This window comes from Nestor notabilis, unplaced genomic scaffold (assembly GCF_000696875.1).
Source record: "Nestor notabilis isolate BGI_N333 unplaced genomic scaffold, ASM69687v1 scaffold704, whole genome shotgun sequence".
In the NCBI taxonomy this organism is placed as follows: domain Eukaryota; kingdom Metazoa; phylum Chordata; class Aves; order Psittaciformes; family Psittacidae; genus Nestor; species Nestor notabilis.
The window spans coordinates 33,392-57,531 of NW_009925810.1; the positions used below are offsets into that span (position 1 = coordinate 33,392).

Below are 24,140 nucleotides of genomic sequence, written 5' to 3' on the forward strand. Positions count from 1 at the left end.
CATAAGCATTTTATTTGCAGTTGCTGTGTTGCTAATGTGTCCATGGAGCTAGCTGTTTATTGCTTATGAACAATTTCTTCATGTATGCACATGTATTCTTTTTTTTTTTTTATGTCAGAGTGCTCCAAAATACCAAATCCCGATTTTCTGTCCTATTAAGTTTTTATAGGCCAATATCTTTCAGACATAACAGAAGTTGGTAAGACCTCATGAGGATTCTGGGCGGGCTATTCACACAGTTTAGAGCCATTACAATCATCTCACTTCTACCCAGTACTAAATATAATTTCACAGTTTTTTCTGCTTCTGAGTATAAATACCTATCTCATTGTTTATAAGAAAATGTACATCTTGTCACAATAGGCAAGACTACAAAGGAATCTTCAAACAAGAAAATATTTAGTGATCAGGCATGAAGACCACAGGGTTTCTCCCCTTTCCCTAATTTTGCGTATGCTACTCTTGCTTCCTGCTTCATGTCAATTTATCAAAAGTATAGAGCTATAGAAAGGGTAGATGAGGGGACTTAACTGATCTTACTGCTTACTTATACAGGATTGTGACACTGTAGATAAAGTAAACCATGATGTTTATCCTAGAAATGGACCAAATGCCATGTGTTCATTGAACATCTGTGAACTTGGCTTGATGACAAGTCCCAGAGCAACACATTAAAGCCAACATTTTGTTCCTGCAGCTTAGTAGTGGTGATGTGAGTTTAATCAAATTCATAATAAGAGAAACAAAATTTAATAAAAAATAAAAAAATATGACTGCAAGCCTAAAATATGAAACCAAATTTCATTATGAAAGTTAGCATGCAAGTTGAATAACAAAAGAGGAGTCATTATTAGCTTACTTTCTGATCTTCTGAGCTAAACTGAAAAAAAGAAAAATAGAATAGATTGTGTGTTCTTAGAGGTTAAATATCTTTCTGCTGGCTTTGTAGTGTTTACAAAGATCAGAGATCAGAGACCAACACCACTGTACTTCAGGAGATGCACCACAGCATCGCACTGAGGAAAAGGTTTGATTTATTACATTGAATATGAGTCACTGTTTAATAACAGTCTGGAGACTTACATATGTTATTGCTGCTTCATACCTTTGGCAACATTTCTCAGTTGTATGTGGAATATAATGCTGGGACTGGTAAGCATTGTAAAGACTGCTCCACGGTGGAATTGTTAAAGGTAGTACCTTTTCTTGTGCTGATATTTCATCCTTTCCTGGTGAGGTTCATACTGTGAGAATAACTTTTATTTTCCTATACCAAAATAGAACTGGTTCTGCTTTGTCTATAATTATTTCATTCTTCAGAATTTGTTTGTTGATTTTTTTACTGAAGTGAACAGACTACAGAAGAGGAAGATGTCTCTATAAGCATTCATGGCAGTTGACTGTTAATTTGTTCTTCCATTTTTCTAAGTACAAATTCAACTGTAAAGTGCTCTTCACTGTGAGATGAAGACACAGCCCAGGAAACCAACAGCTGCATAAACTGAAACTTTCTCTCAGAGATTCAGAGATTCTTCTACCTTACAGTTTTACCTATCATAAATAATTTACAGCCTGCTGTCAGTAACAGAAATCTAGTTATTGCCAATGGGAGTTGCAGGTATTCAGCATATTTGACAGTCCTCAACCTCTGTCTTTTTTTCCTACTGTTAAATGGACATAGTAGCTTCTTCAGAGGGTTGCCATGAGAATAATTAGTTATGAGTTGTAAAGCACTTTGAAAAGCAAAGTGGCCGAGCAGTATTATTGCACCATTTTAATGTTTAATGACTTTCAGCAAAATCACTTCTTGGGTTTAGAAATACTTATAAAATACGAAGTGTGAAAAACAACTTTCCTCATTTGGTTACAGTGCTTGGAAAAATCATTATTGGCCAGCATACCTCAAACAAATGCTTTACAGGCTTTTATGTAATTGTGAAGACAATTGGGGAACAATACAAAAACAAGCTTGTTTTTCTGACTCAGTATTTTTTGTATGGTACATTTGCTGTGATTACTGTGAATCTAAAGAAGGCAGTTTCAACCCTAAGCTTGTCAACATTCGAATGTTAAAATAAACAAAACTATTTAAATATCCTCATGCTTATTTTTGGTAGACATTTTTAATGCAGCAGCAATTGTCCATATTCACTGCTGAATATCTTAAAACAACTGATAGATTTTTGAAGTACTTTAAAAAGACTGAATGTGCAAAGAAGTATCATGGCTTTAGTCCATGAACACAATGTTTGTGTATATTGCAAAAAGCAATACACATGGAAAAAAATGACCAGCCCATTGCTTCCATTAATTCTAAATGTCCATGAGAAGCTGAAGACTTATTTTTCCTCCTATTCTTGGGTTTTTTTGTTTGTTGGAGTTCCAAACTGTGAATGAAATGGGAAAGGAGAGCTAAAAAGTCCGAGAGCATGCCCTCAAGAAATTCATTTAGACAAAATGAAGTTTTGTGAAGTGAGATCATGAGTGGAAAACATGCGGTTCAAAAAAATAGAGTTTGGGGAAAGTAAGGGAACCTCTGTCTGTGTGGGGTTGGCTAGAAAGCCAGCTGCAATTGAATCTCCTCTGTAAACAGAGAAAGTGAAAAGGAATGAAGTACTGCCACTAAGAATAATGCCGAAAACCATGGAAGAAGAGGTAAACATGTTGGATTGAATCCTATGACTCCAGGCAGGTTAAGACAGGAGATGTACTTTTGTTCAGGCAAGATAAATCGGCAGAAGCAATAGTGCATAAACTGAAAAGCCAAAGATCTCTACCACCCACTTTTATTACAGAAACAGCAAAAGTTTCCAAATTAAAGATCACTTGTAGCACAACAGAGGTATGGCTGTGAAGAGAAAAACATTTAATCAAAGCACTAAAATATGAGGGACTAGTGAACACATAAGTGACGACCAAGAGAATGACCATGTGAGTGAGTGAGTGTCCTGTGCATGTCCAGTGGGGTTCTGCAGAGAAAGACAACATGGAAAGAGCAGTGAAAGGCTTCCTTTCCGAATGCTACATCTTATCCTAGGAAGAAAATACTGCATTTTTATGTCTGATTTTTCCTTTTAATTGATTTTTATGTTGTAAGTGATTGAATGATTAGGGATGAAGGGTGTTGCTTTGGGTTTTTTTTTTAGAGTAGGCTGAGTTATGCCAAAAGTGCAGCCTAATCTACCTTATATTAGTCATAAGAATACATGTTGTGGAGATATTGATGCTCTAGTCATTGGGAAGGTTTCAGAGAGTGTGCCAGGGAGTCTTTCCAGGTGTGGAAATTTGTCAAGGGGGATAGGTGGCTCATCTAGATCAATTTCCTAAAGCACATTCTTGAGGTTGTAATTAGTGAGCTCTCTTGTACCTTGAATAAATTGAGTAGTGTTCTGGAACTTGCTGATAAGGGATGGTGGCTTCTTTTCAGTGTTGGTTTTGATGGGGTAAAATTGGTGCACACTGTGTTTACCTGACAAGTTTTTCATCTTGATACCACTGGTTTTACCAGGTGTAAGTATGATACCCATCTTTTGCAAGATTCAAGTTCTTCAGTTCTTTCACTGGAACTAAAGAGACCCAGTGGGTTGTTGGGAATTACTGAAAATGATCACCAGTCCAATCTGGAAATTTTCCAGTCTACGCTGAAACAAGCAATGAAGGGATGCACGTACTGTAAAATATACACCACTTTGTTGTGAGTGTTAAAATAGGTGGTGTTTTGATTAGCTTTCTGGCTCTTGAAGTGCTATGAATTTCTGCTTTTGAAGATAGGCTTCAGCTTTAGCACTTTACACAGATCTTAAAAATAAGGAATCAAAACCAGGCTTTAGTATTCTATAATTTCATACTTGAGTGATACCAAATGTAGTTGGCTTTAATTTCCCTAAGTATACAAGGTCATAATCAGAAATCAAGGGGAGCAAAAGAGTAAATTGTCATCTATCCACAGACAAAGGAGAAAAATGCTTTTTCCTAAAGTGTCATTGAGTTCTGCTGAATGGTTTTGATTTACTCTCTTACCCAGTGCTATTACTTGAAAGAGTTTACCTTCAGATGCTGCAGGCACAGCTGTGCTAGAGCTGCCTGCTGGAATGCATATTGCTTTGCTTGCCCACGAGAAGAGTTCTGTAAATCCATTTCCTGTATATATAAGCATATATGCATATATTCATTTTCAGTATGCAAGTGTAACAGAGATGATTGAGAAAAAGAAAAATGTCAGCGCATATGTTTTGTTATAACACAAAAGGGAACTTCCTGCGGAAGCGGCACTCATATTATGTGAGCTGGCCATGTAAACACAACTGCCATGGATCTGTGTCTGAAGGCAGGAGTTTGGCCAGCTTTGCCATAACTTAGATAGATGCATAGGCTTAATTTGCATGAAGCCTGAATGCTAAAAATTATTTAAATGGCTGCTTCTCAATGATTTTGTGGTTAAAAAAGATGTCATTTTCCAGCCTATGTCTGCTAAATTAATATTTCTAAATTAAAAAATGTATATACAACACAAAACCTCCTAATTTTTTGTTATTCTGGTAAGTTTTTATAGTGAAATAGGCATACAGGCTTTTTTTTTATCTATAGAGGCACTCTGAAATGTCAAAACAAGTTTCAGCTACTTCGAAGCTTTTTGGTGAATTCAGATAAATTACTATTCCAAGATAAACCACAGCTGATCTAGCACCAGTGGCAAATCTGGTGTCAGAGAATAATCACATGTCTCATTATGCTGTGTATCTTCTTACCTTTGTATTAGACCATTCTGCTAAACAAAGTACCCCTGAGGGCTGTTCATCCCCCGGTAATAGTCTCTACTGTTAAACAGAGTCATAGAATCATTTAGGTTTTAAAAAACCTTGGAGATTCTAGAGTCCAACTATAATCCTAGCACTGCCAAGTCCACTACTAAACCATCCCCCTAAGTGCCACATCTACATGTCTTTTAAATACCTTCAGGCATGGTGACTCAACCACTTTCCTGGGCACCCTGTTCCAGTGCTTGAAAAGCCTTTCAATGAAGAAATTTTTCCTAATAGCCAAGTATCCAAGCACAATATCCAGAGTACCCAAGTAATTTCCACAATATCCAAGTATCCAAGTACTACTTCATCAAAATGTTTCCTTCTGTTGATGTCTTACTGTAATGAATCATGGAAGAGACAACCAATATATTATACGATAAAGTAAAATAATCCCCTGAGCAAGGTACAGGGATGATAAATTATGTTAATATGTTATTCCCATTACATTACCATCAGTCAGATGATGATTTAGTGTGATGCATCATCAGAAAAATATAATCTAATAGGGTATTACTCAAAACTTTATGCAATCTGGGGAATACGAGGAGTAAATTCAACTAACTTATGGGACAAAAGGTATCCCAGTGCTACAATTCATAGCATATATTAAATCCACAATTCTGGATATATTAGGTATATCCAGATATAGAAAATAAGTACAAAAGTCTAGGAAGTACAATACTACTTGTAAAGGTCAGAAGCAGATTCTCAGTGTCTGTAAAACAACGTTATACTTGTATAAATGCTATATATTAAAATGGTATTGCCATTAGTATGATTGGAGCTGCTATCAGATGCATCAGTCAATGCTTTATCCTGGTAAGCTGCTGATGATAGTGAAATACAGACTAACTTGGTGTTCAGTGTCCTTTATTCAGACAGTTGACAGAGATGTAGTTGAATGTGGATATCTGCAGGAAGGCTCAACCACATTTCTGTGCCAAACGATTCATCATCAAGCAGATGGTTATCCTATTATTCAACAATTTGCATGCTGCCATGCTGCAGTGATCTATGGACAATACCAATATGTCACTAAACCAAACAGAAATATCAGGGAAACTTTGTGTGAGGCACAAACTTGGACTGAAAAACTACTCTCGTGTTCATTTCTTTGTAATTTTTTGGTGATATGCTTCATCCGTGTTTGTGCAGTTATGGTGTGATAGAGCTGTATTGTAACTTTTACTGGAACAGAATACCTTCTTTAGTCAGAGGACAGGAAAATTTATTTCACAAGAAACAAACTGATGAAGCCCTATGTTCTAGGGCTCCATTACATACATCAACTGCATTTTCATGCGACAGTTATCCTAGTTCTCAGGCTGTCTTCTGCAGCCTCAGTAGCGTAAATTCTGAACTTCTCAGAGTCTCCTCACAGCACCTTCCCAGTACCTCTAGCTTCCTGCTCTGCTCCACCAGTTTCACTTCCCTGGTTATTTCCCTCCCATGTCCCTGTGGCCTCATAAAGTAACAAATTACCCATAAGACCTGTCTACATCCCTATACCTATCTCCCCAGTAGCTCAAAGGTTTGCCTAGTTTGCCAGCTGGGCAAGTGACAGTGAGTTGTCCCTGACATTGTGCAGTCTGATCAACCACTGAGCTGCTACCTTCTAGCTGCTGTCTGGTCCACAGCAGCTCCATAACAAGCTCTTACATCTTTCTGTCAGGAGAAATACTGTCATTTCTCTCCTTTGCTTACTGTTTTTCATTAAATATGTGGGAAATCAGGAAGGGATCAGCTGCCTATGAGTAGAGGTCCAATGCCCTCTGAGATATCTTGGGGAACCTGAGATCTCTGCAGAGGACTAGCAGCCATGAGACAGAGGGAGACCTGCATTTTCCTAAAACGACAGCTAGCAAGCAAGTGACAGTGCCTGAAGGGACAGTAGACGCCACGTTTAGATGATCTGATCTAACCTTTGGTGTCTTTCCTGCCTCTCCCTTTCCATCATCCACGCTTCTCGAAATTGCCGGTGGTTCAAATCTCCTAGCCCGGGGGCTGGCTGACAAGACGGCCATGCCAGCAGTGCAGCTGTGGCTTGTTCACTTCATTTCTTTGGAAAACCAGTAGGACGGGACTGGGATCATTTTAACTTAGTGCCAGAGAAAAGCTACTGGCTCCTACTGTCCTCTGCTGAGCCTCACTACCCACCCTGGCCTTGGCAAAACTGTTCCTTGCCTTCATCCCAGCCTGTCCCCAGATGGGAAGGCAGGAGATGGTGCCCAGTATTTGACAGGTCCCTGACCCCTGTCATGCTTTTTGACCCGTGGCCTTGGGCTCAGCTGCTTTGTCTTCATCAACATCTGTTCTCCCGTCTCCCCTACAGTACATAACACTTTTATGCAGTATGAGGGCTCACTTAGAGACATGAAGCTTGCATGCTTCCCAGCAGTCCAGGAATACTTTAATTCCCTTTTTTCTCCTAAGTGAAAGTATTTATTGCTGATGAAGGATATGAGACTGAAATATTTACAAGATCATGTCATCCCTCCGTGGTGTTGACCTTCACACATTCACCCAGTAGCCAGCCCTCACTATCTTAGGGCAGTATTTTTACATAGCTAATAGTCTGCCAGTTTATCTCCTCAGTACTTGGTCCTTTTTCTGTTGCTAAAACTTACTAAATGTAGAACTATTTATTTCCTTCTGCCAAAAGGTTTAGTCATAAAGGGTACATATAAATGTTGAGGTCCCATACAGAGACATACAAATATAGTCATAGAATCAATAACAAAACCCAAATGTCTTGTGATCCTTCAGATAGCCATCTACACTTACACTGTCTCACATCAAAGAGCACCTCACTTCAGTGCCTTTCGTTATATTTAACTTTTTCATTTTCTGTAACTTTCCCCCAAAAGGTTGATAACATGTTCACCATCCACTTTTTTCCAGTTACACTATTATACTATGTATTTATATTTCACCTGCAAGTGAACTGAGACCATAGGAAGGGAATAATGATCAAACTCAGACAGCAGCAATGCTGGTGAGCTCAGAAGTATGTCTCCAAAATGCAAGTAGTGAATTCCAGTGTGCTCAGGGTTGTATAGAAATTTTTAGTGTCTTTTATTCTGTACCCTTGAACACCCATCCAGTCTTTTCATACAAGTCTGTTAGGTTCAGTGGGGGGGACAGGGGATCAAGATGGCAATCGGTAAGCAATATGCAGGAATATCCTGGGTTTTAACAGCGCCAGGCTTTTTAGTTTTCCTGATTATTACTATCATTTCATCATATTTTTTTCCCTTTTAGTTTGACCATAGAGTTGATAGTATTACAGAGCCATCTATCTGTTATAACCACAAGATCTGTCTTAAACAGCAGCAGCTTAGTACAGAGTCCTGTTAGGTTTTTATGTAAAGTTAGGAGCATTTAATTCTGCGTGCATCACTATGACACTGAATCTTGTGACATTTTATAACTTGGCAACTCACTATCATAAGATTCTTTGGCAAATTTTTCTGATCAGTCATCTTAACTACCATGAATACCTTTGGACTGTTAGCACAATTTTACCTCTTTGCCATCTAGCCTGTATTGTAGATTCTACACACATTGCCAGGAGGACATGAGCACTAGTCCCCGGGGGATGCCACTCTGAAAACTGACCTTTTCTTTCTGACTGTTTGTTTCCTATCTTTTGACCAGCTGCTTATCCATAAGTTGACTGAAACTTAAATAACCAGCAAACTCCTTCAGGATAAAATGAGAAGTGACCTTACAAGAATGTGAGCAGAACATTTAATTCATCAGTCACTGAGACATTAATTCTCCTCTGCACTTCCTGATGCAGCTGGGATGAAAACTAAAGCAATGATACTTGCAGAGTAGCTCAGCCTCATAATAATTCTCATCGTTTGTATATCTGTGTGTGGCACTGTAACTCACAAAAGAAAAGCCTAATTTTTCTGATGTTTCTGACTCGTCTCTAGAATAAAGTTTTAAAGAAGCCTTACATAAATAAAATCTAGTGAACCTTAGAGAAAGCCATACATGAATTCAGTTCCTGTGCATTCTCTCTAGTACAGCATCCCAAAGAATGGAATATGAAAATTGATACTGGAGACAGTACCATAGCCTATATGGTGTTAATTTTGCATTTAAACCCATGTCACTTTGTCCCCAATTTTCAAGTTTCCATATGTTCCTGAGTTTTTATTGGCCACTTAAAATTGTATAGTGTGGAAGGAATTATGGCAAGGCAGTAGAGTATGAATGATCTGGCCATTATGGCAGCACAGAAAGAGGCTACTTGAAACATGGGAACTGTTTGTTGTGCATGTCAACTAGCTGTGCATGTGGAAATCACTAGCTGTGAAATCGTTAATGGTAGTTAATGACATGAAGTGTTCAAGCAGTGCATGGTAACAGTTTACTTTGATCCAATAACAAACACTTCATGAAGCCCTGGGCAAGTCAGGGGCATCATTTCAGAGACAAGTCTTTGTTGATGCTTTTAGAAAGTATAATGTCCAGTAACATCTGTTTTTTTCTTTTGTCTTTCCCAAAAAAATTACTTGGGTTTAGAGACACATTCAGTAACCCAGTTCTACTGTAAGAATGGACTTTGTTGCGAATTCCTTTGTTACAGAGTTGTGCAATGTAAGGCATCCTTCAAATAAGCATCTCAGAACAAATTCTTTTCATCTTTTTTCACTTACTTCAGTAGGGCTACTTGTGTAAGCAAAGCAGATAGGCTCAGGATGTACAGATGGAAGGACTCTGTAGGAGTAACTTTCAAGAAATTGGTTACGGCTGTAATGCGAGCTGTGCTGACACAGCTGGCAGATAGCTTGAAATTGATGCTCTTGAAAAGAGATAGATCTTTACCAGAAATATTAGTTTCAAGAAAAATGACATTTTTTTGCTATCATTACTGTCAAGCAGTGCTATAGTTTCTAAACTGGATTTGGTAGAGATGCATGGTTCTGATACTTAATTTCAGAAAAGGAAAGGATTTCTCTGTGACTGAGGGCTTAAGCACCCAATACTGTAAAATTCACTGGTGCATTCTTAAAAATGTAAAGTCCCACTCTCTAAAACATTGCATGACTCTTGGCCCCACCAGTTTCACCATTACCTCTCAAAGAGGTTCTGCAAAATGCTCGTGTTTCTGTTTGTACAATTGTCTAGTTCTTACTGGGCTCTGAGGACACCACCAGTCCTTATTGCCCTGCCTAGCCTCCCCTAAGGCTTCTCCTCACCTCTGCCCACAGGCCCAGGACCCTATTTCAGCTCAGCCTGGGGCCATCAATCCCTGCTCCAGTGACATTGCAGCTGGCCAACCCCAGCCCAGGCGAGCTGAATTTGTTTGGGTTTGCTGGATTCACCTTGGCTTGCTACCTTCCTTCAACCAATGCTCACAGGCCTGTCTGTGGTGCCCGTTGTCATCAGCCCCTTGCCCTGCTCATGCTCCCCAGACAATGTGGGGTTCAGCCTGTCCACGATGGCATCACCCAGCCTGCATGGTGGCCAGTCATGGCTCCACTATCCATAGGGAGCAGCCCTGCTCTTCCTGCTCTCCCAGAATTCTAGCTCTCTGCGCTGATGTGTAAACCAGTTAACTTCTGAAAGCTGAATCTTTCTAAAACTGCTTTTATTCATTTCCTTTTTCCTCTTCTAAAAAAAGCACACTGAGCTTTTGACTCTGGAAGAGTGAGATCTCTCCCCATCTTCAATCACAGACCCCTTTTGCTCGATCTCTGGAATGAACTGCTTTGTTCATTTAAAAACTAAACAAACATATATTCTTAAAATAAATGGGTAAAAATCTTGGGTCTTTCAATGAGCACCTTGGAGAAAAAAGCATCGTGGCTAACAGGAAAAGATGTCTGTTAGTTACACAAACAAGAGAAATCCGTATCAACCACTTGTATGTGATAGTTTACTGTATCTTTGTCATTGTCTAGAGTTCTCTAAATTGCACTCTCAAGAAAACATGAATGCAGTACAGATGTAACTGGTCAGAAATATTCACTATTTTTTCACGTACATGTACTTTGAGGGTCAAAGCTGTGCATTTTTCAGACTTCTTATCATCTTGCAACCCAAGTGAAGATCAGTGCCTCAGAACAGGCAAGGCACTGCATATTGAAGTGTTTTGTTTCAAAGGAAATGCTGCTGCTACTACTACTAATGAGAATCCCAGAGATTTAGAGAGCAGTCCTCATTTCATAATTCTTCACTGTTTGGCACGCTAATATTTTATTTATTTATTTATTTACAAAAAGACAATAGGGTAGGATATATCTGTTTTTCTGGAGGTTTTCTGCATATGTAAACCACTACTCAATGCATTTTACTGATGACCTTGAGGAAGACAAAGTGACAGCTTTCCCCCTTTTGGAAAACACAAATAGATGTGTACTATAGGAGTTAATATTTACTAAAATTGACATATTCCCAAAATCATAAATAACTTGTTCTGAAAAATTGGGTAGCTAATTTAGGGGGAAACAATCAAGTTCCACATAGTTAACTTTAGCATTGTTAATCAGATTATTTTGAAGAAAATTAATGTTTCCCCAGAGGTTAAAAGCAAATCCAGTATTTTTGAAAATTAGGGTGTTTTGTTCATTTCAGTTCTGAGGGAAATGAAAGACTGGTGTAACCGACTGCAATTTGGCATAATAAGAGCCAATTCCAAAATGCCTTTTCAGAGCAGTTTTGTAATCTTACCATTAGTTTCTCTGATGTTCCAATAGGCACTAGAGAAGACTGTTGATAATACTGAATAGTTCTAAATTATGATTTCAAGATGCTTTGCACATGAAAAAAATTGATTCATATGCTTAAATAAAAACATCACCCCAGTAGAGTGGCATAAGGCTTTTGTACAGAATGATAAATTATGTCCAATATTTAAAACGAATCTCTCTCATTACTTTTGTCTCTCTTCACTCTGAAATTCTTTTTTTTTCCCTATTTCTGACATTTGGGATGGAGAAAAAGACAGATACTACACTTCTGTCATGGAAAATTATTGCATGATTCAGTAACATCATACATAAAGAAATACTAACTGACAGATGCATAGGAATTACTGTGCCAGATTAGACTAATGGTGTACATAGTTCAGTAGCTTTTGTCCTAGAAATAGTCAGTTCTAGATGTCTGTGCATCTGGAACTGATGTGTTTGCACCTCAGCGTTTAGAAAACTGCAGCCGGCTCAGTGACAGTCCCTCTGCAGTGTCTGTCATTCAAAGAAAATATAGAACAGGCTTTTCCACAGAAAAAGGCATTGTTTGACATCACTGCTAGTTCTGGGGCATCACGGGTCTGATGCACTATGTGTGATTCTGGCTGCTTACGTGTATCGCTGTCTCTGCACATCCATACATCTTACCTTCAGTTTTATATCTAAGGTTCTCAGTGGTATTACTCCTCACTTTAATTAGCTAGCACAGCATGCCAAAAGTTCTGGGCATCTAACAGGCTTCCTTCTTTGCTTGTGTGCTCCCTCTGCCATTTTTCACATCACGTATTTTGAGAGTGCTGATATATCCTGACCTTCATCTTGGTAGAATAATGGGCCGGTTACATTGTTCTGCTGGAGTTCTAAAATATATTTAAATATTTAATTAAAGAAATTGTTAATGCCTCTTGGTTTTAGAAAGATGTCTAACATATAACATTAAAAAAAATCAAATGAGAGCAAATCAAAACTGTATGTGTGGCCTGTTGAACAATATATGTCAGTCAGTGTCAGTTGCCTCACCAGGGTCTTTTCACATACCAGACCATAAGCACTTTTGTTGTTGTAAGCTCAAAGAAGAGACAGCATTTTAAGAAGACTGTCTCTCTCTTATGCATAGCTTGAGGTAAAGAATGAGGCATTCTGCAACATGTAGTTCCAAATCTGTCTTTAAATGTGTGGCAAACTGTTGGCCGTTGCCAACTCAGAGCATGTGTGTAGGTGCGGGTGAGCGAGGGGTAGATTTCATTTCAAGGGCTGATCTCTAAACAGTTCTACAAGCTAAGCAATGTGAGCCTAATCTAATTCCAAGGGGAGTCTTGACACTGCATAGTAAAATTGCTTATTAAATTACAATCAAGAAAAAAATCAGGACATGGACAGTATTCAGCTGGCAGCATAGTGAAAAAAAGATTGAATTCTAATTATTTGAATAGCCCTGTTACTGTTCTTTTACTATGTGAAAATAAAATTAGCTTATCACTGGTACAGATATTAATGCATGAGATGAGACAGAAATACAATTTGGTTCCTAAAGCCCCTTACGCCCCTTGCCCCTGCCTGCCCTCCCAAAAGAGAGAGAATAACCTAAAACAGGCTTGCCTTAAGGGCTTTCTGATAAAGGGAGCTGTGACAGATTTCATTACTACAATAGAAAAAAGTAGATTATTTATAAATTTTCTTAATTTGAAGGTGGGACATTGCTTAAACATTAAGGATTGCATTTATTATTTTCCCAGTTAGATCAAAATGTAAAAAGACATGTCCAATATCAGTAACACTGTTTATTACTCTAATCAGAAACAGGAAATATATTTTCAGCTACACTAAACCTTATGTGTTCTTTTATTATGCATGAGCAGCTATTACTGCTGTTCAGTCATATATATCTCTTAAGGTAGTCATACTGTAATCTCCTCCTTTCGAATGGCTTTCAAATAAATAAAGCAGATTTTTAGCATGGAAAGATACTCTGCAAACATAATTAAGTACTGAAATTTACATGTTTATGAATATAACATCTCCATGTGCAATATGAATCCATTGTAAAAATTTTAGAGGCTTTACTTCACTTTGTCATTGGGGCCAGCACAAAAGAATGTTATTTTACATTACAACACTGAACACATCTAATGCCCTTGAACAGGAACTGCCTTGAATTTTGGTAAGACTGTTCTCCATTCTCATCTTCACGCTCAAGGAGCCACTACTGTTTCAGTCCAAAAGGGATCAGTAAAGCTGTATCATGAAACTAGATGTAGTCTGATCAGATTCTTTAAAACTCATTTATATTTAGCCAGTGGTCACAAATCTAGCTGCAAGTGCTGCTCAAGATGTTACCTCTTTTTAAGTATAATTTGGGAGTACATAATCAGATTTATGAAATGGACACACTTTAAAAAATAACTTTCCTATTATTTTATAGACATTAAAAGTAAAATCTATAAATATCCAAATGTCTTTTATTTGCACGTATAGATTTATGTTTTCCCTAGAAGTAGATATTTAATTATTAACATAATACTTTTCATTAAAATTGAAAAAAATAATAAATTTTTAATAAAACTCTACAAATTAGAAAAATGGCTCATAGTAAATTTGTTGATTTATCAGTTTGTCTTGATAAACAAAGTCTTACATTAACACAGCCATTCCTGTCATCTCCTGAGATCTGTGATAAGAAAAGAAAATACGGAGTTTTCATTTTTGCATGCTTCCTCAAATATTGTAGCAGTCCAAAAAGTATCTTGAGTAGATATGAAGGAAAAGGCATCAAGAGGATTGCCTGGTAAGACAAGGTTAAGACAGTGAACTCCTGAGCTTGAACAAGTGTCTCACATTCTACATCATTTAACAGCCAGGACTGATATGCTGCTGCTGAGGAAGGGCATTGAGGGTTGTCTGGGCGGCGACTCTTGTGACACAGATAAGCATGACTGTTGTTTACCTTTTTAAAAGTGCATGTGCCCAGCTCCAAAGTGGGAGTTAAGTTCCTACCTGTGAGTTTGGCCAGGAAAATATTGTCTCCAAAAAGCTGCAGAAGCCAGGGATCTAAGGGTGGAATTACATACATTGGACAATAAAATGCTTAAAAATAAAGGACTAAACCCAATCCAGTAAAAAGGATATGGCCCATAACTCTGTAGTTAGAGGTGGTATTTTGAATTATACTTTGCACTTAAACCCTAAAGTGTTTTGCTTCTCAGAGGAAAAATCCTTTTGGTTGGACAGCTCAGTGTGTAGTGTGCATTTGAGGCACTGAGTATCTACGTCTTCCACTGCCTCAGAAAGCTTAGACTCACATATCCCACCAAAACACCACTGCAACCAGGCTGTGAGATCAAACACAAAATGCTCTTATCCAATCTGTTTAGAAGGTTTAACTATTTCCTGGGTAAGAGACAAGATTCGGCTGGCCTTTCCTTGGAGAATGTCTTCTCACAAAACTCCTCTGTCACCCTCTTTCTTCATTCTCATATCCAAAGCATTTGTTAATTGCTTCCTAAGCGGAACAGCTGTACCAGGAAGGAACCAGTAGTGTCCTGCAGTGCTGGCAAGGGCAGGCTTAGAGATGGCAGCAGGTGGGGTGTAAAGTCCTTTCCACCTCTGACATGCCAGAGGAGTGATATGACCACCAGGTTATTGGATTAAGGAAAGCAGGTAGGGGAGGTGCATCAGCAAAAATACAGTGTTTTTTAATACTGTAAATTTAATTCTTAAGAGATATATATGACTGAACAGCAATAGCTGCTCATGCATAATAAAAGAAACATAAGGTTTAGAGTAGCTGAAAACATATTTCCTATTTCTGATTAGAGTAATAAACAGTGTAATAAAGTACTATCTTTACCTTGCTACTGCTAAAATCAGTAAGTGGTTTGCCACTGACTTCAACTACAACTGAGCAAGCTAAGGTTTTAAAAAAGCAGCTGCAAAACCAGTAACATCATACAAAGGACATCTCGGCTACTGTCATACCTCCCATACAATGCGAATGTTAACCATAGATTTTTCATCAGCAGGTGAGACTTGGTGATGAGAATTTAGCTTACTGGCACATCAACACACAGAGCTTTGCTTTTGAGCACTCTTTTGGTAAAACAACCATCCTCTCAGGCAGTTGAAGTCAGGCCTCAGCAACTCGCAGACAATTTTTTATATATTCAAAGCAAATTAACAGAGATTTACATACTTGTTTTTCACTGTGGCTTCTATTTGATTGCCAAGAGGATGTTCTAGTTCATTTCTTCTTTTGTTAGTCAGAAATACAATTATAACGCTGAGCAGAATCTATTACTGCTTGTTGAAAGTAGCTGCTGCTGACTGCCTCCTTCTACCATCTAGTGGCACCTTAAGCGTACTGCTCTTTATATATACTTTTTAGAGAGTTGAGAATGATAATAAATGTATACTTGTGAAAAGAAAACTGTATACTTTCAAAAAGATGAATATATCTGGAGAAGAAATACCTTATTCTGAAAAGGAAAGGTAGTTTTGGTGTGTGAACTATTTGTGGGAAAATATAAGAGATTGAAGGTTTAAATTACTAATGTCAGAGAGAAGTTCTGCATCCTGTGGTAAAGAATAAGTCAGGTTTGTTGATTGAATTCTTACCTTTTGTTGGTTGGTTGGTTGGTTAGTTTTTGTGTATGGTGGTATTTGGCTTTTAAGTTGAAAGCTACAGAATGAAACTATTCAATATCCCAAGGAAACACATTATTAGAAACACACTTGGTTTGCTACTTACCTGGATATTTAAAGGGCACAACAAAAATTAAATGAGATTATCTAAAGTAAAGAACAATAGAAAGCCTATAGTTTCCTTTCTGATTATATCATTGTATTAAGTGCTTTTGTTGTTCCATTTTGCAATAGATGTTTGTTTTATTTAAGGAAAGTGTTTTAATGTCAATGTACTAGGAAATTCAGGCTTTAGATGTTTTAAATCAAAAAGCATGTTCTAATTATATGACTGAACAAACATGAATCATCTAAAATGCTTTCCTTTCTTTGAACTGAGTTTTCTTTCCACAAAGTGCTGCTTTTGGTGAATTAGGCTAGAAAGGAAAATGAATTTTTATCAACTTCTAGAAAAGGTGTATTTCTTCCCTTCCACTTGCAGCAAATTGACAAGGCAAATTGACAGGAGAGAGAATGTCGAACCCAGGATTTTTTTTCTCTTTTCTTTTAGACACATGCTATTCTGTATTCTAGTCATACTGACAAGTTTGTATCATATTTTCCAGGGCGGAAAAATCCCCATACGGTGGACCGCTCCTGAAGCTATAGCTTACCGGAAGTTCTCTTCAGCGAGTGATGCGTGGAGCTATGGGATTGTAATGTGGGAGGTGATGTCCTACGGTGAGAGACCATACTGGGAGATGTCCAACCAGGATGTAAGTACTGCCTCGGACTAATGGTCAAGTTTTTCAAATGTTCCTTGAAACTGATTGTCACTCCCTGCCCTGCTTTGCTTTCTCATTCACTGTCTAGGCTGGAACCTCAACTTATTTAAATCAGCATAACTCTGTCAACTTCAATGTGACAGTTAATTCATGCAACCTGAAGACTTGGTCATCTATAAGTAAAACCTTGACTAGCTTCCTCCCATGGATTAAAGATGTATTACAAAAAGTCTTAGCCAGCATGCCAGGTTTAATGGTGGCTCTATGTGGCTTTCATCCCAGTCCTTGGAAATCAGCATCAGATGTGCAAGTTGATGCAGTTCTCAGTAAAGCTATAATCAAAACTTGAGGGAATACTGGAACTATAAATTGGTCCGTTATGTCCAATATAGTCTGACAGAACCCTTCAGTGGACATACATGGTTAAAGTCTAGAAGAGTTAAGCTGGCATGAGATACGTATTTGCTAATTCTCATTTCTAAGAATTAAGTGCATTCAGTTTACCTTAAAAACTACATATAGGCTTAACCACAGTGCAGGACATAATCCTCCCTCATAACAAAGTTATGTTTTCCTTTGCCTTTGTTTTGCAAAAGGCAAAATAACCCTTCCCAATTAAGAAAATTTTGCTCCCAGCAAAATTGAAGGCTAATAATGAGACATGGAAAAGGGGAAATGTCTTTTTCTCCAACACAATTTAAATTTTCACTCAGTCTCTTGTCTGATAGATCCCTATGACAGCTTAAACTGGTATATTCAGTCTTCATACCAGCCATCAATCTCTATGTCAAAATGCAGAGTACAAGCCAACCTATCTTAACCTCTCTCATGTATGTGCCTAGAATACCTCTGCATTGGTTCTGAAGAGTTGACAAGACTTTTCCCAGATGGCTGTTTTTATATTGTTGCTAAGTTATTCAGCTGTCTGAATAACTGTTCAAGTCTGGTTGCTTGTTAAGGCTGATCAGTCATTTGGGGATAAGGATCTGAGAGAGATTTTCATTAAAAAAACATCATTTCAGAGTGTTTCAGGAAGAAAAGGAAAAAAACAACTAGAACTACCTAAAAGAAAAAAGACTAGCAGAACTAATAAAGCCTTATCTCCTTTGGATTTGTACTTTACAGCTTCACCAGTACCATAATACTAACTAATCTCCAGCATTTCTCTTGTGAGTTCACCCTTTGGAATTAGACCAACTCTCCTGTAGATCACTCTCCCCTGACAATGCCTACAGCCTCCATCCTCTCTGCACGCATCTACCTGCCAGCAACCCAGCTCCCTGCTGTACTCCTTAACTAACACCAGATATGGGATGATGCGTACTGTGCCTGGTTTTGAGCTATGCTTCTATTGATTGACCAGGCACTGGTGGCTGGTTGCCCATCCAGAGAGACCAAGCAACCACTGAGCTGAAATAGACCTTTTCTCTTCAGCGGAGACATTATTTTGGTAATATCTATCTGAACTCTAAACTCATCATGGACCTACTGCAAATAAGCAGATAAGCCCAGTAAGCTCAGTTCTGTTTCCCACAGCTAGCAATCTGTTGGCATTCAAGATACCCTAGAGTAATGAAGATCTCCACATGCAGTTGACATAGAACATGCAGGAGATCCGAGTCCTTCTGGAGCAACAACTGAAGGCCAGACAGGATACTCAAGGGAGTCTAAAACTAGACACCTAAGCTTAGACTGCTGAATTAAGCTCGTTTTTTCTTTTCCCTGGGCCACAGTACAAAATCTCCTGTGTATAGATTTCTCATGTATTTAAGTCTCTGTGTCCTAAGGTGAACTTTATGCCTCTGCCCAGCTGCTGATTCTTACAAAACTTATTTGATTTGATTGAAGTGTGCCAATGGATTTGAAGTCAGTAGCACAGAATGAACAAGCAGACTCCAACTAAAACTGAGTATCCCAGCCTCCGTACTTTGCCTGAACTGAGAGCCACTTATCAGCTCCTGAACTGCCACAGCTTGCAAACACCAATTTAAGGCAAACTGCCATTATTTTCCTTTAAAAAGCCACCTTGCAAGACTTTGCTGGCCGGTTACTCCCAGCCTTGATGCCAGGCTGGGAGGTGTCCTACCATCTCTCATACTCTTCTTATCTCCGCCGAAGGAGGGGACAGGCATTGGAGCCTGGCTTTCACATGGTGGGCATCCACGTGCCCCACCAGCTCCCCAACCCACAGGTCGGTATTGCCCAGTACCGCAGCAATACCTCTCATTACCGAGCCACCTCCTGAGCAGGCTGCAAGTGCTGCAGCGGGGTTCATTAGGGAGAAGAGTCTGAAGGACAGGTAGGAAGCAGTACCCTTGCATCTTTCTGTTGCTCTGTTAGTTTCTGTTCTCCCTTATTTTCCAGCACTGACACTGAATGCTAATCAGATGGGGCTTTATGCAGCCTCAAGCTGCCATTTCCAGGTAATTAGTCCAGGTATCACTTTACTCTGACTTCCTTGTATATTGAGCAACTTTGGTAATCCGTGGACATTTCAGAAGCATGTTTGAGACCTGAAAATCTCAGTTACTGCCACAGTTATCTGTAAGTTAAAGAAACAGCGCGTTACTGTCATCACAACTGTAGCATGCTGCATGTTACAGAATATAATAATTGTATAACTTGAGAGGCATTTTACAAGAGCATGTAGGGATAGACAAGGGGGAATGGCTTTAAGCTCAATGAGGGTAGATTTAGATAAGGTATTAGGAAGAAATTCTTTACTATGAGGGCAGTTAGATGCGGTAGGTGTTGCCAAGAGAAGTTGTGGCTGCCCTATCCATGGAAGTGTTCAAGGCCAGGTTGGACAGGACTTTGAGCAACCTGGTCTAGTGGAAAGTGCATTTGCCTTTTCTCATTGAAACTAGATGACCTTTTAGGTCCCTTCCAACCCTAACCATTCTATGATCCTATTATATGGTATTTAGTAGCTGATTGCTAAGGAGTTGGGTCATCGCTTCAGCCTTGCAATAGCAGAGGGTGGTATTCTTGAGCTAATCTTCCATTCAGAAGCAAAGCTGAACACAGCAATGGCAGCATCTGCCTGTTCATCGCTAGTATGCTGTTGCAAAACCCAATTACTCTGCATTGCATTGAATGCACTTTATATCAAAATGCACATAGAGCCTCAAATTTTCTGCCTTCCCAAAGTAATAGATGCAATGGTTAGTTTCACTGTGAGCCTTCTTTTAGTGGGAGAGTGAACAGAACAAGAAACTAAGAAAAAGCTACTAGCAAATCCCACAACAGCTGAGCTTGAGGGACCTTTCAACTTTGTCCAGTCCAGCCCCCTGCTCAAGCAGGGTTAGCTAAAGCACTTTGCTCAGGGCTGTCTCTGATTGGGTTTTGAGTATCTATCTCCAAGGATGGAGACTCTACAGCCTCTGGGCAACCTGTGCCAGTGCTCAGTCACATGCACAATAGAAAAGTGTTTTCTTACATTCTGCTGGAATTTCAGGGTTATGTGCCCCAGTGGGCACAAACTTGTCCACTTAATGCTCTCTGAGTAGTTAGTACAACTTTACAAATAAGGCTCACTGGGCAGTTATTTTTCCCTTCCAGCCCCGTTAGCACTGCCTGGTCCAGGGGCTGCACTGTCCTCAATGCAGTATTTGGCTCAGTCCTTTCTGCTGTTGCCCCTGCCAGTTGCCACTGACACATCCTCTGAGCATATCATGGGCAGTAGTCTTTTGCCTGATTTTCCTCACCATGTAACTGGTATTTCATTTCTCCACTTTCTCTGTAACACCCCATTCATGGTTGGTATTTTTAGTGATCTCTCCTTGTCCTTATCTTGATCCATGAGCCTTTCATTGTATTTTCCCTCCTCTGTCCAGCTGAGGAGGGAAGTGACAGAGCGACTTTGGGGGGCACCTGGTGTCCAGCTAGCGTCAACTCACCAGTCGTCGTGTTCCACGGTCTTGCAACTTTGTGCTGCTACAACATGGGGAATTTCAGTCTCTGTTCCAGTTGTGAGTGATTTCACCTGGTGTTGGGTCAACTCCCTATGAGGAACCCACCCAACTGCCATCATCTCTTTTCCTTCCGTAATTATAATCCTTCTCCAGTCACCAGCTCTGTTACCAGGCCACTTGACCAGTTGCTTGGCTCTCCCACTGCTATTACTGCTAACACGGAAGGGGGGGGGAAAGAGACTTACAATCAAGTCCATTCAGCCTCACTATTCACCTCCTGGAAAGAGGGTTTGAATGACTGGTAGGACCCTTACATAAAGTCCCGGTGAGAGCAGTGCACAACACAGACCTTCATTCTAGCTGCCTCTCCCTTTTTCTGAGGCTGGCTTCTGCCTGTCCTCTTCCTGTCTATAGACCTTACGATGTATCTATTCAAGGCCATGCCAGCCATAAGAATTCATAAAGTGACCCCTTCATTCAAAGGATATTAAATATTCTGCTAAAGCATGAAGATAGCAGTATGTAATTAGGCCTACATCCAAAATAGAAATATCTGTTAATACAGAACAATGATGAGAGCAGTATGGATGCTGTTTATGCTATGATGCTGACTCCTAGGAGCTTTACCTGAAGTTCAGCAACACACAGCACAAAGGACTCCTTTTCTCTGGAGCCCTCTCCCCAGGCTTTCAGTGTCCAAATGTTAACAGTGACTATCAGTGACCTTCTAAATTTTGTGACTCTAAGTGTCATTGGGAAAGTTCAATTTATTAGACATATTGTAAAGCTTACTTTTCTGCACATTGAGACATTTCTTTTAGTAAAATGAATTCATATGAACTTATTTAGCAGAAATAATAGGACTTTCTCAAAAAGTCACTGATACTGTATATATGGGCAGGGAAAATAACAGGGACTAAACAGATTCATAAAAGACACGTTATGCAAACAACAGTTAATAAGGTCCTACATAAAAGTACGGTCAGAGGTTCTGCTACAGCAAAATGTCTGGCAATTAATGTTACATAATTAGCAAATAATGTTACATTACAACAGTTACCGTGTTTTGATCATAGTAAAACTCTTCTCTAGCTAGCAATAATTTTTTTTTAATTGGGTGGGTTTTTGTAAAGTGCTAGAAGTTTTCCTAGTGTAAAGCCCACAGAGCCAGATCTATTTTTCCACATTCCATCTTACAAATTGATTTTCTAATTAAACAACTTTAGGAAATCAATTCACTTTTTTAGACCATACCTAAGTGATGTTTTGAGTGGCTTCCAGTTAAATGTTAATTTCTTACATTCATAACATAGAAACCAATGGTATGCCCACCCCTACCCGAAGGGAAGCAATGCCAGGAAAGGCAAGTTCAATGCTGTCTGATGCTGTGCCTGTGTGTCATGTGAACACATCTTCAGTCAGATGAAGAGTAGGGCTGAGCTAAGACTACAAAGGGTCTCTTGTCAATTCTACAATTCCATGATTCTCTGACTTACCTCTCAGTTACAGCAATTGAACCACGAGGAGCCAGCACAGGTAACACAGAGTCCAAGCTGATGTGAAGTGTCAGATTAATACCTGCCACCTCAATAAACCCAGTCTGAGACTACAACTGTTCACAAGTAACCACTGGGTCAGTGCTAGACACAGAGACTCAACACCTCTGCAAATCTAGTGTCCTCTATTTGTATTCCTAAGCAGGGATTTGGAAGCTGAACTTTAGGCACTTGAATTTGAAAACTCCTCTCGTAAAATTTTGAGTACAGTATAATGTAGAGGTTTAAAACTGTTACTAACTTTGAGGAATGTTCTTATTTAAGTAAATAACCATTTTATTATTGTGGTAAGTCACTTCCAACCTGTGTTGGAGCTGATTAATGCACTTCTTAGATGTGTGGCATGCACCAGAGGTGTCCATTAATTAGGGCTGCTGCACAGTCTGTTGTGTCTTATTGCTTAATTAATAAACATTAGCTAAGATATTGAATGTTCCAAGGAAACTAGTATACTGATGAACAGATTGTGCTAAGAGCCTGGCTTGCTAATGCTCATGTGAGGAAAGGAAGATTTATATTCCATGCATTTGGTTTGTAGAACAGCTGTGAGTGAAATCTACTGGGACACCTGTTAGAGACCACTGTATAAATTAGTGCATGTTGCAGAACTACCATATTAAAAAGAGAAAAGAAAGAATATTTAATGGATTGGAATCAATATGCAAGAAAACTACTGTAGGAAACAGTATAAAAGTCCTTACACTCATGAAAGTTTCTTGTAATAGTAAAAATAACTTACCCCAATATAGTTCTTTCAACCTACAGATATCAAAACACTTGGCAGGCACCTGGGATTGGCTCCATACCATGAGGCATGAGCAGCTGCCTCTCCCTCCTCGTAGATTTTTCAGATGTCAGCAGGACACAGGGACAACATCCCTCTGGACTTCCTTCTGCCCCAGCCTCATTAAAAAATCTGTCAGTTAACTTTTGAACACAAAAGTTTATGTTACCCTTAATAATGAAGCTATCAGAAAGATTACAGCTTAATTTTCAGATGTGATTTTTGTCAATTTCAAAGTATTTTGAAGCTAAACATGCATAAATTTTATGTACAAGTCCATAAACTATTGTTCAAATAATTTTGTATTATAATTAATATTTAATAACAACCCTGTCTTCAACCTTTACAGCTATGTCTAACGTCATACAAAAAATGATAAAATGTATTTAACAGGCTCTAATGTTTAATATCATCTGTGTTCAAAAATATATAAAAAGAATTGTCGCCTTTGTAGAAGTAAAAGCATAAGCATTAAAAAGCATGGAAATAATTACCTCTGTTAACTGTAAAAAATACTCCCAATCCCTTATAGTTTATAGCGTTATCAGCTGAAAAGCAGTGCTTGTAAAAATACACCCTGGCTATTTTACTCATATTAATGCTGACCCACAAGACCTTCTAAGGAGTTTTAAAGTTACTCATCACTGAAAAGAAACCTACAGCCTCTTTCTCGGTGTTTGAAGTCAGCGCAGAATATTTGCATGTTTTTCTCCTTTGATACCCATCAAGTGTTCATCAAAACCAGAACTAGAGAGCAGTAACCAGCCTTTTTGTTAGCAGACTCAGGGATTCATTTTGCATTGGACCTAAGGTGATACTCCTATTCTTTCAGGTTGAAATAAATGGGACATTGATTTGCCAATAAGGAAAGAGTTACAACGATTGCTAGAGCTGTTGCTATATCCCTTTTGTAGATCATTAGACCATTTCACTATTAATGTGGTGCTTCTTCAACCTTAAACTGACAAGGAA

At 38.9% G+C, this 24,140-nt stretch overlaps 1 protein-coding gene across 1 annotated transcript in view; it reads left to right on the forward strand.

Annotated features, from left to right (window-relative positions):
* The window catches only part of LOC104404692 (ephrin type-A receptor 6-like), a gene marked incomplete at both ends in the record, with an annotated part of 59,433 nt that overhangs the window by 30,706 nt on the left and 4,587 nt on the right, over positions 1-24,140 (forward strand). The window contains 2 exons of the mRNA XM_010013199.1: positions 678-701; positions 16,756-16,905. Coding sequence (XP_010011501.1) covers positions 678-701; positions 16,756-16,905 — 174 coding nt within the window. The remainder of the gene's footprint in view (positions 1-677; positions 702-16,755; positions 16,906-24,140) is intronic.